At 39.4% G+C, this 14,685-nt stretch overlaps 1 protein-coding gene across 1 annotated transcript; it reads right to left on the minus strand.

Moving 5' to 3' along the window:
• Window positions 1-218: 218 nt before the first annotated feature.
• On the minus strand, window positions 219-12,485 carry LOC137888161 (synaptic vesicular amine transporter-like). Its single transcript, XM_068731483.1, has 15 exons — window positions 12,482-12,485; window positions 10,927-11,248; window positions 10,772-10,830; window positions 8,995-9,078; window positions 8,721-8,813; window positions 6,613-6,702; window positions 6,455-6,498; window positions 5,919-5,979; window positions 3,278-3,373; window positions 3,052-3,133; window positions 2,897-2,948; window positions 1,799-1,862; window positions 1,597-1,716; window positions 879-1,012; window positions 219-564 (listed from the first exon to the last, which is right to left on the minus strand). Exons 1-15 carry the CDS (start codon window positions 12,483-12,485, stop codon window positions 544-546), a joined length of 1,326 nt encoding a protein of 441 aa, XP_068587584.1. The 3' UTR covers window positions 219-543.
• Window positions 12,486-14,685: the final 2,200 nt, after the last annotated feature.

Here is a 14,685-nt window from a genome sequence, read left to right on the forward strand (position 1 = left end):
GAAAGATTTGTTTCGAGATCCAATTCTGTGGCCGGTTCAAATGAGTTTTATTCACCGCGCAGCGGAGACAGAAGTTCACAACAAAGCTGTAGAATTCTCTCTGACCAGAGTGAGTTCTGGCCATGATTATATACAGGGTTACAGCAAATAACAAAAGGGACCTTGAAATTATCAGCACTCATGATACTCATGGGGAAAACACTTAATTTTAGCAAAATGAAAGTTACCAAATACAAAAATCACAGAGCAGAACAACGCATCGATAGAAATTGTCATTTAGGACGGTGGTGTATTGTGAAGGGCTAACGTGCTTCAGACTCGTGGCTGTGCTGTTCTTAAATATAACGGCGGTCCATTTGATATTTGTCAAGACATTTACTCTGCACCAAAGTGTTGAGCCAATGCTGTCATTAATAGGGCCTTGACGCTAGTGTGGGTCTTTCTCATAAAGAGGGAAGTAATAGCAGTTTTCCATACAGGGCAACATCGTGGAGATGGTAAGAATACTTGAATTTAAATTCTCAGTTCTCAGGCGGCACTTCTTTAATTTTCTTTCAATATCGACTGGAACACAAGACACAACGATTGCATTAAGTACAACATCTACTTCTTTTAAGCAATTGTCACTGTTGTATGTGTAAGAAACAACCCAGTCACTGGAAAAAATGTTGGCATGTATGCGTCTCCAAACCTGGGTGAATGTTGACGTTTCTGAACCATGAATACGTTTCTCGTAAATGTAATAACTTCCACATTTGATTATGTATATATATATAATATCACTGGTTTGCAGAAACGTACAATGCCAATATTTCTTCACTGGCGACTGGGCTGTAACAAATGTGTTTTTCAGTTGTTTTTTTCTTCCCAGCTCTCACCAAATGTTCCTCCTGTCGAGATGGACTAAACAGGAAGATGCAGAGAGGAGCGAAGATTATATTTACTGTTCCAATTATGGCCATGAGCCAGGGGAAGCCAATCGATGCCACTGTAGGACCTGCAATAGCTGGACCTTTGGACAGAAGAGACAATATTCAACACCTCGATAGAAAAAGAATCAAACTTTCAGGCTTGTCGGGCTGTTGCTCATTAGCATAGCATTAGCATAGCTGCAGTTTACTGTTTAAGGTGGGTATAAACCTGTGTTGTTAGGACCAAATTAAACGGTCTATTAAACCCCAGTGCTGACCTGACCTACAGACATATTTCGACTGAGTTTTAAGATCATATATTTCAATATAAGGGCATATTTATAAAGGTAAAGTGTTATTAATTTCTATCATGGCAATAGTTTAACATTTTGAAAAAAGGTTTCGCTTTCTTGCCAAGAAAAATGAGAGATGAGATGATCAATGCAACTCTCATGTCTCTACGGCAAATACAAAGCTGCCACCAACACACAGTTAGCCTAGCTTAGCACAAGTACTGGAAACGGAGAAACAGCTGGCCTGGCTTTGTTGTCCAAATCTAACAAACTCCACGTAACAGCACCTCTAAAGGCCGTTAATCCACAAGTTACTTAAAAGAAGCTCTAAATCTCTGAGCTTGCAGAGACGGCAGAGTCCGATAAATATTCTGTGTGGCAACTGTGCTTACCCACGGAGTATCCGATGCAGATTGCGACATCAGCAATAGCATAAACTGTACCATATACCGGCACATATCTCAGATCTACCAAGTTACCCATGAGAGGCATTATTGACGAGTCCACTGTGCCTGATAGAAACGAGATAATCATTCATTATTTCAACCAACAACAAATTAATTAGTTAAAAAGCAAATATTAGGCATGACTTACCAACTGAAAAGCCAACAATTGCATTCAGAACAAACAAATGATAGATGGTCTTGGAAAATCCAAACTGAAATTTTAAGAAAGACATTTAAAGATGTCAAGCTCTTAGACAGACATTCAAACATTCCCCACTCACATCTGGTAACTTTTTTATTGGTTTCAATATCTTATTTGTTATGCATACAAACACGTTTATAGTAAAGCCTGTGAATTACAATGTAATTATCAAGTATACAGAGTGTAAATAAAATAACAAATATGACTGAGAGGTTAGGTGATAAGGGGGAAACACATTTGTGTGTAGAGGGACTTGGAAATAAGAAATAAACTATACTATTAAAAACGATACCTATTTCATTACTATGGACTTCTGTACCTTTATTAAAATAGGAAAACTGTGTTGTTATTGCAATTAAATTAGTTTTCTATTTTTTTGAAATGGCATAAAAAAATATATACCTTCAATGTGAAAATATTTCAATTATGAAATGTGTACATTTCAGGGTACATTATATTTGTTGCAAAATATCAGGGTAAACCAGGGAAGAAGGGTGTACATCTATAACTGTAGCTATAAAATAGTCTAATAGAATGTAAATGTGTTCCTTGTACTTATTCACTTCTAGGTACCCATGGTTGTATTTTAATGTCATCAAAATGTACTCACATTTGGGATCTGCAATCTAAAGCAGTCAATCCTAAAGACTGGGTCGGGACCAACTGGTGGGTGGCAGGAGATTTTATATCTGCAGTACACCTTTAAGCCACCTGGGGAATCCTGAATGTTTGTATTATTCTGATAATTGTAGCCTACTTATAACATTAAATCTAATATGAAAGGCTAGCGTACATTCTGTTTGTTTTACTGATGAGAGGGAAAAAAATGTAATGTTTGGTTTACCTATTTAAGGTAATATGAGGTGATGGCAGTAAAAATGGTCAAGAACGTTGATACGCTCACAAATTTGCTCTTCTCACGATTTATAGACAAGGCCTACTGTGATTTGTGTGGAATGATTTGTCATTTTTTTAAATAGGGTCCCCAGAAAAAAAGCTTGGGAAACACTGATCTAAAGCGTTTACTTAATCTATGCAACTCACAGAAATGGTGGTTATTCCTGCCAGGATCATTCCGATAAAAGCACACAGCCAACTGTGAGAAGAGATTAAGGACATAGTATTACAGGTATATCTGGGAGCAAAACCATGAAGAAACTTAAACAGGTCACTTAGCTTTCAGACTCAGATCAACATACCTTCCATTGTATTTTTGCGACAGGTGACCAAAGATGTTGGATGCAATGAGGTAGGATATGCTGTCCGTCAAGAAGACTGTCCCTGACACAAAGATACAGATTGTTTTTGTAGCAAACGTCTTCACAGGAAAATAACTGACTAATACATGACTTTAATGATCTTAAATGATTGGGGAAAAGCTTCAGCTACACCCTGATAAACTCTTTGCAGCATCAATGCAAATACCTAGCTGCCATTTGCTTGCACACATGGTCTTCATCATCCAGATAGGTAGGGCTGCCTCTATTATGGCAATAACCAGAGTTGTCAAACATATGGCTCCTGGAAAGCAGAGCAAATAGAATATATTTATTATTATGTCATTTAGTATGCTCCCAACCTTCATACCATTCCACAGAGCAACACAAGTATGTCATCGCCTACTTTTATTGTTATTAAACCGAAGTATTGTGTATTAAGATTTTTTTGCAAAATATAGCAACAATTCCACGCCATTAAAGGGACAGTGTGTAGGATTTGGTGGCATCTAGCAGTGTTGGTTGCAACTAAATATCCGTTCGCTCACTCCTCGCTTTCCATGACTGCAGAAACGTCGGCAGCCGTGTGCAAAACCGCGGTAACGTCATTCCGTCATAGGAGAGCCATAACAAAGAATAAATCTGTAAAAGAATAAGAAAGTAAATGTGGAAATATAAAGAGGAATAAAAAAGCGGCTTTGGTAGCGGTTTGAATAGGACAAGGGGGGGCAATTATTTTTCCCAAGAGGCCACACGAGAAACAGAAACTGTTGTGGAGGGCCGGACCAAGAGACTGAACTCAATCCTGCTCAATATTATTCCACCTCTTTATAAAAAGCAGTACATTGTATGGTTTTGATAAACTGCGAGTGGTAAGAGTAAATGTTATGATCAGTGGAGTGTAACTAAGTATATTTGCTTATGTAATGTACTTATGTACAAATTCAAGGTACTTTACTTGAGTGTTTACATTTTATTCAACTTGTACTTCCACTCCACTACATGTCAGAGGCAAATATTGTACTTTTTACTCCACTACATTTGTCTGGCAGCTTTAGTAACTAGTTACTTTGCACATTATCATTTTTCAAACCCTTCCTAACTACCCAAACTGAACAACAGTGTATAAAAGAGTTAAAATGAGCTCCACCTAAAACATCTGCAACAGGAATAATGATCCAAACAAATATACATTTGTAATATCCATATATAATAGTAAAACACTGACAGGGATCCTGTTTCTGCAAAATTAGTACTTATATTTCTATTGTTTGTAGTCCAAATACCTATTTTCAGTTTTTCAGTTCAGTGCGAGAAATCTAGTGTGTGTTGGGCTTGAACGAGTGCACTGAAGTCAGGTTGAATGTGTGAGGTGATATGTGAAGGATAGCTGACAGGTGATCGTCAGTGAGAGAGGATCTGGATCTGGATTAGTTAACCTTCATCACGGTGAATGTTTGTTCACATATGTAGGTAGATCAAAAGAGAAGCAACAACTTCTGAGCATGTTGCTTTTGCAGCTTAGCTAGCAAACCCTCAGATGTCTGTGTCCGCTCTGCAGCAACACATCCCAGGTAGCCCAAATGACCTGGCCGGTAGGAACACGTTGACTCGGCTGAGACTTGGGATGAATGACGCCCCAGAATGCACCAGGCCGATTCCGGCTTCCGGCACTGCCATTATTGGGATTGCAGTGACGCTGCTGCTCGCACAAATCCACGAACGTACGTAAATTGAGATGAAAAAAAACAAACAGCAACAGTCGCTTTGAAAATAAAAGCAATGCAGCAGTATTCTCTGCATGATGTACAATTATTTACGTTTTATTCTTTATTTCCCATTGACGTACCGGGCCTGTCGGTGCAGCCAATGGGCCGGGTATGGCCAGCGGGCCATACAATGTCCAGGTGGACATTGTACTATTGGAATAGGGTAAGGAAACATCATGCAGAGGAAGAGTTCAGTCAAGGTTGTACAGTGTAGTCTCAACAAAAACCACTCCACACATCAATGCTCTCCTTCTGGTTATACCACAGCACTTTATTTGGAAAAAAAGTGCTTTTGCATAATTTTGGGGAATATATATTGCGGAAAGAAGTTCCAGATGAAAATTCACTTAAATGTCTTATTCTTTTACAGATGTATTATTTATTATGTCACTCCTATGACTCCTTAGCTTCAGGCCTCCAGAGCTGTCAATATCCAGCCCACATGGTTATGGACCGTTAGTGGTTTAAGACATTAGGGAAGGCCCATTTTGTCACTCAGAAAGTGGAAGCTAATGAGCCTAGCTTAACTTTTTTGGTGGCAGCAGAACCAAGTTTAAGACAAAACCAAGCTATTCTCTCACTTACGGAGGAGTGGAGGGCTGAGTTTGGTATTGGAAAACCAGCCACAGTCAAAACATATCTGTGATGCGGAGACGAGCATGGAGGACTCAGAACATATCAGTTGACATCATGGATGTATAAAAAATAACTGGATACTCCCAGCCCTCGGTCTAGTCTCGGGCTCTTTCACATTAACGGAGGAAAGAAAATAACTCTGGATTCAACTGTTTGTACATTTTACAACTTTTAGGACCTAATGATTAATGATAAGGGCTATTCATGTGATGGTACTGTGAAGTTGATTTACCTAAAAAAAAAAAAAAAAAAAGATCTGCTTAGTTACAGACGTCTATTTCCCAATGCAAGTCTATGGGAAAAAGTATTTTTGGGCCCAATGGCATCACGTGGCGGATGTATGTAAAATCAGCTTCGAAGCTTGGCGCTCTTCCTTGGGGCTTGGTTGACATAAAAACTGTGCTTTATTAGTAAACCATTGGCCATTTCTATAATTGAAAATACCAGCAGCAATGAGAATGTACGGATCCTTCAGGAGAGTCAGCAGTGGAGTCCCTTTTTCCATCTGTATAGAAACATAAAACATCTTTTTAGAGAAGCAACAGTTCTAATGATAAACGTTGTAGTTAATAGCTTTTAAGACAAATTAAAATGAAATGATAATGAAATGAGCAACTTACTGGTACTTCTACTACATTATCAAGGCTCATCAGAATCTTTTATAATAAAATGTTTATTTATTCACCAGTTATTTTACTTTGGCCTTTGTTTTGCCTTCTTATGAACAACTGTGCCAAGTTTCTACAGTTCAATGTTTAATTGGGTTGCCAATGGAAACTATTAATTTTCAGTTTTTCAATCCAATCGTTGATAGTTGACAGTTGGTAGCAAATGTTTTAAAAAGGTGTGAAAATGTAAATTGTATTTTTTTTTTTAAAGTAGCATTTAACTGAGAAGTTGTACACAGACCTTTCCAGAGGTCAATGTTTGATTTTCTAAACACAGGTGTGGTATTTCTTTGAATCAATATGTCACTGTACCTCTGCTTGCGCACGCGATGGTTTAAAGATGAGGGCATGTAAACCTGTGTGGATAGGGAGACAGGACAATCTGATGTACAAACAACACCACATGTAACTGTTTCACTCTCTTTGAGGAGGATTAAATGTTTCATCTTATGTACACCATTCCACAGTACCTCCAGCCAACACAGCAATGACAGCCAGGACCAGGAATGGAGCCATTTTGCCAACAAACTGATACATCACACTGCCGAATGGAGCCCCCGCTTCAGCATATGAAAGAAATTATTGATAATTACAATGAAAAAGTTAAACAATGGAGTAAAAGCATGATTAGGCGTCTATGAGTCAGACCGTCTGACTCATAGATATTTGTTTAGTACCAAGATCCTGGATGTGAGGTTTATTGAAAAACACTGCCTCATCAAACGCAGTGATTGTACAGATCCCCTAAAAAGTTTTTAAAATGTCATTCTGCAGACATTATAGGAAAGGTTGTCATTTTTTGGGACTTTTAGCAAATGACCTGCTGGTTCATCAGTGCAACCAATGTAAAAAGATAGTCTGGAGCCCTGTTCAGCATATTGTAATTCAAGTGGTCTGAGGGTAAACTAGACTTCTGCACTTCCTCCTTGGCCAATCGCAAGTTATTTCAGGGAGAGAGAGTTCCTGTTTCAATGGCGGAATTTGCAGAAGTTTTGCTATTCCAGCAGTGGCACTGCTAAACAGCCCCAAAAAGGAAGACGAATTCAGGCTGAGGTGCCATCACCCTTCTTGGGAACACCTGGCCTTTGTTCCTACAGCATTTAACCCTGCCTGCCCAGACACCAGTGTCTCTGTTGGTCTGTGTCGGTCTCCATCCGTCTCCACCAACCTGTTGCATTGGTCTTTTTGACTTGTTTTAAATAAATTCAAGATTGTTACTGCAGGTCTGGTGTGTGTCTCCTCCTTTGTTGTGGCCCATGATCCGGGCGTAACAAAGGAAAGCAGGACGGTAATTTTTCAAATTCTGGTGTTTTGTTGCCTTTTCCTGAACTGCCTTCATTGAATTTATAGAATTTAAGTCCGATGACATCAAAAACATACTGCCTACCCCATCTTTATTAATCCATTAGATATATATGATATTTGGACATTAGCAATGTCCAGAACATGTTCTGATACTACTATTCACTTAAATTGATTTTATGAATTTTTCTTTAAAGTCTGTAAATCTGTAATAATATTTTTCACATCAACATTATCACTCCCATCGTGAAATTAACATGCGCGATAAAGACGGCAAGTCCTGTTAGACCTGTAGTTCGAACACACTGAACACACCCTTTATTCATGGTTTGGTCTTTTGATTTTTAACTTGAAATTTTGGGTCCGCTGTAGAAAACATTGGTATATTACTTTCCTCATCACTGACTTGCTCTTATTTTCATCTTTTGCCACCTCTCATTAACATGATTATGTTTGTTTGATCACTTTTTAAAGGCCGCACTCCGTCTCACTAAGTTTAACTAAGAACTTTATTTATCCTTGGTTAAATTAGAGTTGCTACAGCTGTGACGATCTGTCTCCTAAACTGGCACCCGCTCTCCTTTCAGTGAAGGGAGTGAGGGAGATATTTTAGTCTCATTTGAAGTCTGATCAACAGTGAATCCATCAAATTCAGTGCCCCATGCTATTTCGCTATTTCCAATTTATTGTAGCTAGTTGTCATAATCTCTGGCTGTCAGAAGTGGAAGTAGGCATGTTTTCACCTCTCAGCCCCTTGCCCACTTTTTTTGTATTTTTTTTTTTAATGTTGCAGTGGGTTGACTCAGGCTCAGACCTGGGGGTGTAGTTACACCTAAGAGCTTAGAAGTGCAATTATTTTGAGTTGACTCCGCACCCTACCATGCTCCGTGCATCTACTTGAGCGCAACGTGCTACAGAAAACGGTTGAGAAGCATGCGCTCTTTTGTAAATAATATTAATCCATGATTAAAGGCCGGTACTATGTTTAATTAATGGAGTCGCGCAAGTCACTGCATTTTTCAATGTCCAGCAAATATTTCAGAATAAAAGCCTTGGGTTTACAATTGAAGGGATTCTTCAACAGAAATAATCTAGAGAGATTCTACTTTGAAACAGAAACTGTAAGTGTTGAGACAAAAATAAATACCTTTTTTTCATGTCCGTGACATCTTCTACAGATATAGACATCAAATGTGCGTCTATAATCAAGCAGATTTAAAATGCTTTAACCCAAAAGCTCTTTATTTCTGAGTGCGCAATCGGATGATCTACATACCTATCAATCCTAAAGCCAATCCAGTGAACGATATACCCATTGCACGCCCTCTCTCCTTGTCTTCTTTGTATTCATCAGCCAGCATACCCATTCCTGAAAAACAAAAGTAGTTAATAATATCATTGGTGGGATGATTAATGGGATTGATTTTTTTCTTTTCAAATCTTTTTGAACATGAACACTAAAGTCCTAATTAAAACCTTCAGCCGAATGTATCTGTTGTTTTTGTGTATTCAAGTCAATATTGTAAAATATTAAAAAATGAATATCTGACCTGCCACAGACAAGCAGGATCCACCCACACCTTGCACTGATCTGGCAACCAGCATTAAGATGAAGCTAGATGAAAAGGCAAACACTTCCAACGAACAAGTGAAGATTAGATTGATAATACCCAAGAAATAATAAATAATAAATAATAAATGTCTGTCTTTGTGGGAAAAACAACGTTTTACATTTTGACATTTTTGACTATGTAGAAAGAATGATATGTTTCTATCCATTCAAAGACTACATACAAGATGTCCAGGGTCAATTTCATCAAGGCCCCCAAAAATATCTGGTTCAGTATTGATTTAGCTTTTCGACCTGTTGCATTGATAAGCAGCATTGTATTTAATATACTTTACTTCTATGACAGCAATGTTAGCTAACGTTAATGGTTCTTAAGTCTTCCAGTAATGTTAGGGTTAGGGTTCTTAAGTCTTCCAGTAATGTCAGCTAGTGTTACTGGTTCTTAAGTCTTCCAGTAATGTCAGCTAGTGTTACTGGTTCTTAAGTCTTCCAGTAATGTCAGCTAGTGTTACTGGTTCTTAAGTCTTCCAGTAATGTCAGCTAGTGTTACTGGTTCTTAAGTCTGCCAGTAATGTCAGCTAGTGTTACTGGTTCTTTGTCTGCCAGTAATGTCAGCTAGTGTTACTGGTTCTTAAGTCTTCCAGTAATGTCAGCTAGTGTTACTGGTTCTTTGTCTGCCAGTAATGTCAGCTAGTGTTACTGGTTCTTAAGTCTTCCAGTAATGTCAGCTAGTGTTACTGGTTCTTTGTCTGCCAGTAATGTCAGCTAGTGTTACTGGTTCTTAAGTCTTCCAGTAATGTCAGCTAGTGTTACTGGTTCTTAAGTCTGCCAGTAATGTCAGCTAGTGTTACTGGTTCTTAAGTCTTCCAGTAATGTCAGCTAGTGTTACTGGTTCTTAAGTCTTCCAGTAATGTCAGCTAGTGTTACTGGTTCTTAAGTCTGCCAGTAATGTCAGCTAGTGTTACTGGTTCTTAAGTCTTCCAGTAATGTCAGCTAGTGTTACTGGTTCTTTGTCTGCCAGTAATGTCAGCTAGTGTTACTGGTTCTTAAGTCTTCCAGTAATGTCAGCTAGTGTTACTGGTTCTTAAGTCTTCCAGTAATGTCAGCTAGTGTTACTGGTTCTTAAGTCTGCCAGTAATGTCAGCTAGTGTTACTGGTTCTTAAGTCTTCCAGTAATGTCAGCTAGTGTTACTGGTTCTTTGTCTGCCAGTAATGTCAGCTAGTGTTACTGGTTCTTAAGTCTTCCAGTAATGTCAGCTAGTGTTACTGGTTCTTAAGTCTTCCAGTAATGTCAGCGAGTGTTACTGGTTCTTAAGTCTGCCAGTAATGTCAGCTAGTGTTACTGGTTCTTAAGTCTTCCAGTAATGTCAGCTAGTGTTACTGGTTCTTAAGTCTTGCAGTAATGTCAGCTAGTGTTACTGGTTCTTAAGTCTTCCAGTAATGTCAGCTAGTGTTACTGGTTCTTAAGTATCATGCTAAAATGCTAAGTGAGCCAAACGCCTCACAAGAGTGGACCTTTAGATAGAGGAAAAACCCTGCAAAGCAAGTTGCTGCATTTATGTCATGAGACAATGAAACACAATCTAGGAAGTCAAGTTTAACCAAAACCAAAACACACCAGAACTGTTTATAATACTGTTACTCAGGGTTTTACAAATCACTGCTGCAATATTTTGGTCTTTGAAGTGTTCACACACAGTTTTGCATTTTTTTACATGCAGAGCTGTTGTCTGAATGCACTCTAGTGCAATACTTACAGGTAGTCGCAAAGAAGATTATGCAGAAACCAGCACACATTGGGATGTGGTATCCAATCCTGTAAAATATACAGTGCATAGGTAGGGCAAAGTGAGTCATGTATTTTGGAGCTTGATAAAAGTCTGCATATTTCACACAGATCAAAGTCACTCACCTGTCAGTAAGTGGCCCCATGAAAGGGTTAATGATGAGCTGTATGGTGGACTTGGAGGCCAACAGCAGTCCTACTTTGATGTTGACTTCATCCAGATGAGCATCTGCATAAGAACAGTCTGACTTTGGGAATTTCTGGGCCTCGGTGGAATCACTGGAGAGAGCTGGGGTCTGGTGTGGAAGTGCAGATGTGGAGCCCAAAATCATTGATCTATAATTCAGTGACTGGTTGACGGGAGGATTGACTGTTAAGTCGGTGCTGTTCCCAGGAGTGGTGGTGGGAGCCTGGCCAATCTTGTACAGGTAACTTGGAAGGATGGGTACTGTCAACAAATAAATCCATAACAAAATCTTCAACTCACGGTTTGATGCCTTCAGCAGCTTTCCCAATAAATGACATGCAGCGTTATCTGCCAGGCATAAAACCTTGGGTGAGGTTCTGTATTTGGTTGTGTGTGACAATGTGAGTCTGATTGTCCATTCGTGCAGCTCCGTGTCTGTCCACGGATAATCTTGCATTCTACTGCGGCATCCTCACTGATACAATAAGGTTTATACATGACATTTTTGATGTACCATAATATGGAAAAGTAACTTCAGCTGTCAGATAAATGTAGACGACTGGAGGAGAAGAGAAAAAAGAAGTGAGAAGTGAGGGAAAAAAGTCAAAAGACATAACAACAACAAAATTGATCTGTATCGACTGTCATACATATTGTTTGGTAGCATTTTTTGACACTGACATTCTTGTCCACTAAGGACATGAAAAAATCATTTTTAAAGGATTCCACAAGGGTTAAGTACTGTAGGTATACTTAGCCACATTCCACCATTGGTTGGTAAAGTGTTACAATTTATTGCACAACAGGCTGTATGTCTGAACCTACCAACCACTGACAGCAGCATACTATCCAGGAACAAGGCAAGAAAGACAATAACCAGGGTCATCTTCTTCAGCTGGGCCTCCTGTCTCAGCCAGGTTAGTAAGTCTAGGTTAGACAACAAACAGTATTTGTCATTGTATTTCAGCTTCAAATTCCAATTCACTGTTGAAATCTGCTTAACTGGTAAGAGTAATTTATATATATATATATATATATATATATATATATATATATATATGTGGTGTAATAATGTCCAGTGTGAATAAAAGGTTAAAAAATCTGCCAGCTAATCATGGTTTTCAGTTTTCTTTGGTATCAAAGTAATCCAGTGATAGCTTTCTTTACATCCGTGAGTACATTGCAAACAGGAACTGCTTTTAAAGTCTTTCCTTTATTTCTTCCATCTAACACCCACACTCGATTTCTAGATAAAGATTTCAACAGTGAAATCTGTGTTTAAATAGGGTCAAAATATACAGTACAAAACATATATTTTACAACACTTCAATCAATTTCCCATCACATTTTCACAAATAGGAAAGAAAAAATAAATCTTCAAGGGGAAAAATAATGTACTTATTAATTTGTGTATGTAGAATACATCACAGACAACAATTTCAATAATGAAGCCTAGAAAGAAAAGTATAAGAGAATATAGTAGCTCAAACTTACCCATATTTTCAGTTTTCACAAAAGGTAGAGAACAAGACTTTAGTGTGTGACGAGCTTGCGATGTGTACAGTCGGACAGCAAACTGAGATAGGGAAAGGTTACACCTTATCTTGTGGCATAGGCGTGACAAAAAACATTGGCATTTAAGCTTGACTGACCTGTTTCACTGTGTTATAAAGATTTTGACTCAGGCTTAGACAATAATAATAATTATTATTAATATAATGATAACAACCACAACAAGATTTATATAGCAGTGGAGCGATAATGAAACAAATAACAGACAATGTCACTGTGGCAGTGGGCATGGTCCGTGCTCCACTGCAGGGGAGACATCTGTGGGAGTGGTTCAGGGGAACAGTGTCAGGGTTAATTGGCACAGCTGTAACCGGTTGCTAATTATCTCTCATTCCTTTTAAGCAGTAGCAGGCTAGAGCTCTGGTGGTCGGTGAGACACAGGCCCAATCCCAATGTCACCCCTAAAGCCTCAAACCCTGAACCCTCAAGGACTTACTGACGTCACCTGGTAAGTGGTTGAGTGCGAGAGACTGAGAGGGCTTGAAATGGTGTAAATGGGACAGCACTTCATCACGTTACCATGAAAATGACAAAAAATATGATGTATAATTGTGGGTATTTATTTTATAATTTGTACTCCCTGATTTGAACGTCTTCCTGGCTCTTTCCTCACAAGATGAGAGGTAACTTCATGTAATCATTTTCTTGTTTTTGTCAAAACATCTTTGATGACTAAATCAAATATTTGATGAATAAATAAATATTTATCCTCTGATTTCAAGTTTATTTTTTGTTCCATTTTTAACCCTCAATGTTTCTGAGTAAATATAATAAGACAGGCTGAACACATGTGAGCCGTCCTCTTTGTTTACCTTTTTTTTTTTTTTATGTTTCCATGTGTCCACTGGTTACCCCGTGTTTAACGTCACATTGCAATGATTTGTGGGTAATTCCCTTAGGCTAAGTCAGCATACTATGCTGACTTACGGAAAGGGCTCGAAATGTCTGCGAGAGAGCCCTCAAACACTCGATGATTTGACAGTGGGACATTCCTAAACCCTGACTTCGCGGGAGCGCGCGTCAAAGTCCGTGAGTCCGTAAGGGGGGACATTGGGATTGGGCCACAGGGAGGAAGAGGAACGCCAGCCTACAGCAGTGAGACTGACTGACTGTTTGCGCGCCGAGGAGCCGGGCAGCAGAAGGGAGCGCACGGCAGTGGGAACTGTTGTTTAAGTTTATAAATAAAGCCTGTTTGAGTGAACCGTATCTCCTGTAGACGGTGTCGTATGTTGAGGAAGACCCGTGAGTAGCACGGAGTTGGCTACAGTCACTCAGACATACGGGAAAGGATGGGTATGGAGAGGAGGTGAGGCATGGACTGTAGGTAGGAAGTGGACGTAGTTGTCATGACGTCACCTTTTTGGTTTGTGGACTGGAGTTTTGAAGGCGCCAGTTCGGCATTTTGGCCATCTCAGTCTTGGACTTTGGCCGTTGTCATCTTCGTTTTTTGCAACCAGTGAACGGAAGTGAGCATATATGGACTGCGGAGGAGTGGCGTAGAGACGGCGTATATGCTATTGGAAGCAACCTGTCAATAACAAGTTTGGTCGCCCTAACGCATACCACGCTTTATGGTCTTTTTGACTCTAAATGGACCATAATTTACTAAATGAACATCATTTTGTAGGGCAGAATAATTAACTGAATAATAAATAAAAAAAAATGTATACTATATTTATCCTGATGAGGGGAAAATTTGTCTCTGCATTTGACCCACCTCTGTATCGGGGAGCAGTGAGCTGCCCATGACAGGCGCCCGGGGAGCCGGTAGGGGGTCAGTGTCTTGCTCAAGGACACGTCCCAGCCAACGATCGAACCGTCAACCCTCCAGTTACCAGACAACCCTCTTAACCCAGTGAGCTAGTCCTCCCACAATGTTTGCTGAAATCAAGTGAGAAGTACAGTCATTTTCTAATAGCCTTCTATACAATCAGACTTATTTTTCAACCAGAGGAGTTGCCCCCTGATGGCCAGTAGAGAGAATGCAAGTTTTAGGGCACTTCCACACTGGCTTCAGTTTTTGGAACAGGCTGACAGGCAGGAGTCAATATGGAAGAGGGGTGTGTTGTGGGGGGTATTGGTGCTGAGGTATATCTTGGCGTCATCGGCATAGCAGTGGAAGTCCA

The sequence above is a fragment of the Cebidichthys violaceus genome, unplaced genomic scaffold (genome assembly GCF_023349555.1).
Source record: "Cebidichthys violaceus isolate CVI_PGR_0920_01 unplaced genomic scaffold, fCebVio1.0.p SCAF_52, whole genome shotgun sequence".
NCBI lineage: Eukaryota > Metazoa > Chordata > Actinopteri > Perciformes > Stichaeidae > Cebidichthys > Cebidichthys violaceus.

Excerpts from the sequence above, each read along its gene's own strand:
- LOC137888161 (XM_068731483.1), bottom strand. Across the intron at positions 8,814-8,994 it reads ATCCTGCTTGTCTGTGGCAG|GAATGGGTATGCTGGCTGAT; the intron begins GTCAGATATTCA and ends TTTGTTTTTCAG. Across the intron at positions 2,949-3,051 it reads TCGCAAAAATACAATGGAAG|TTGGCTGTGTGCTTTTATCG; the intron begins GTATGTTGATCT and ends CTCTTCTCACAG.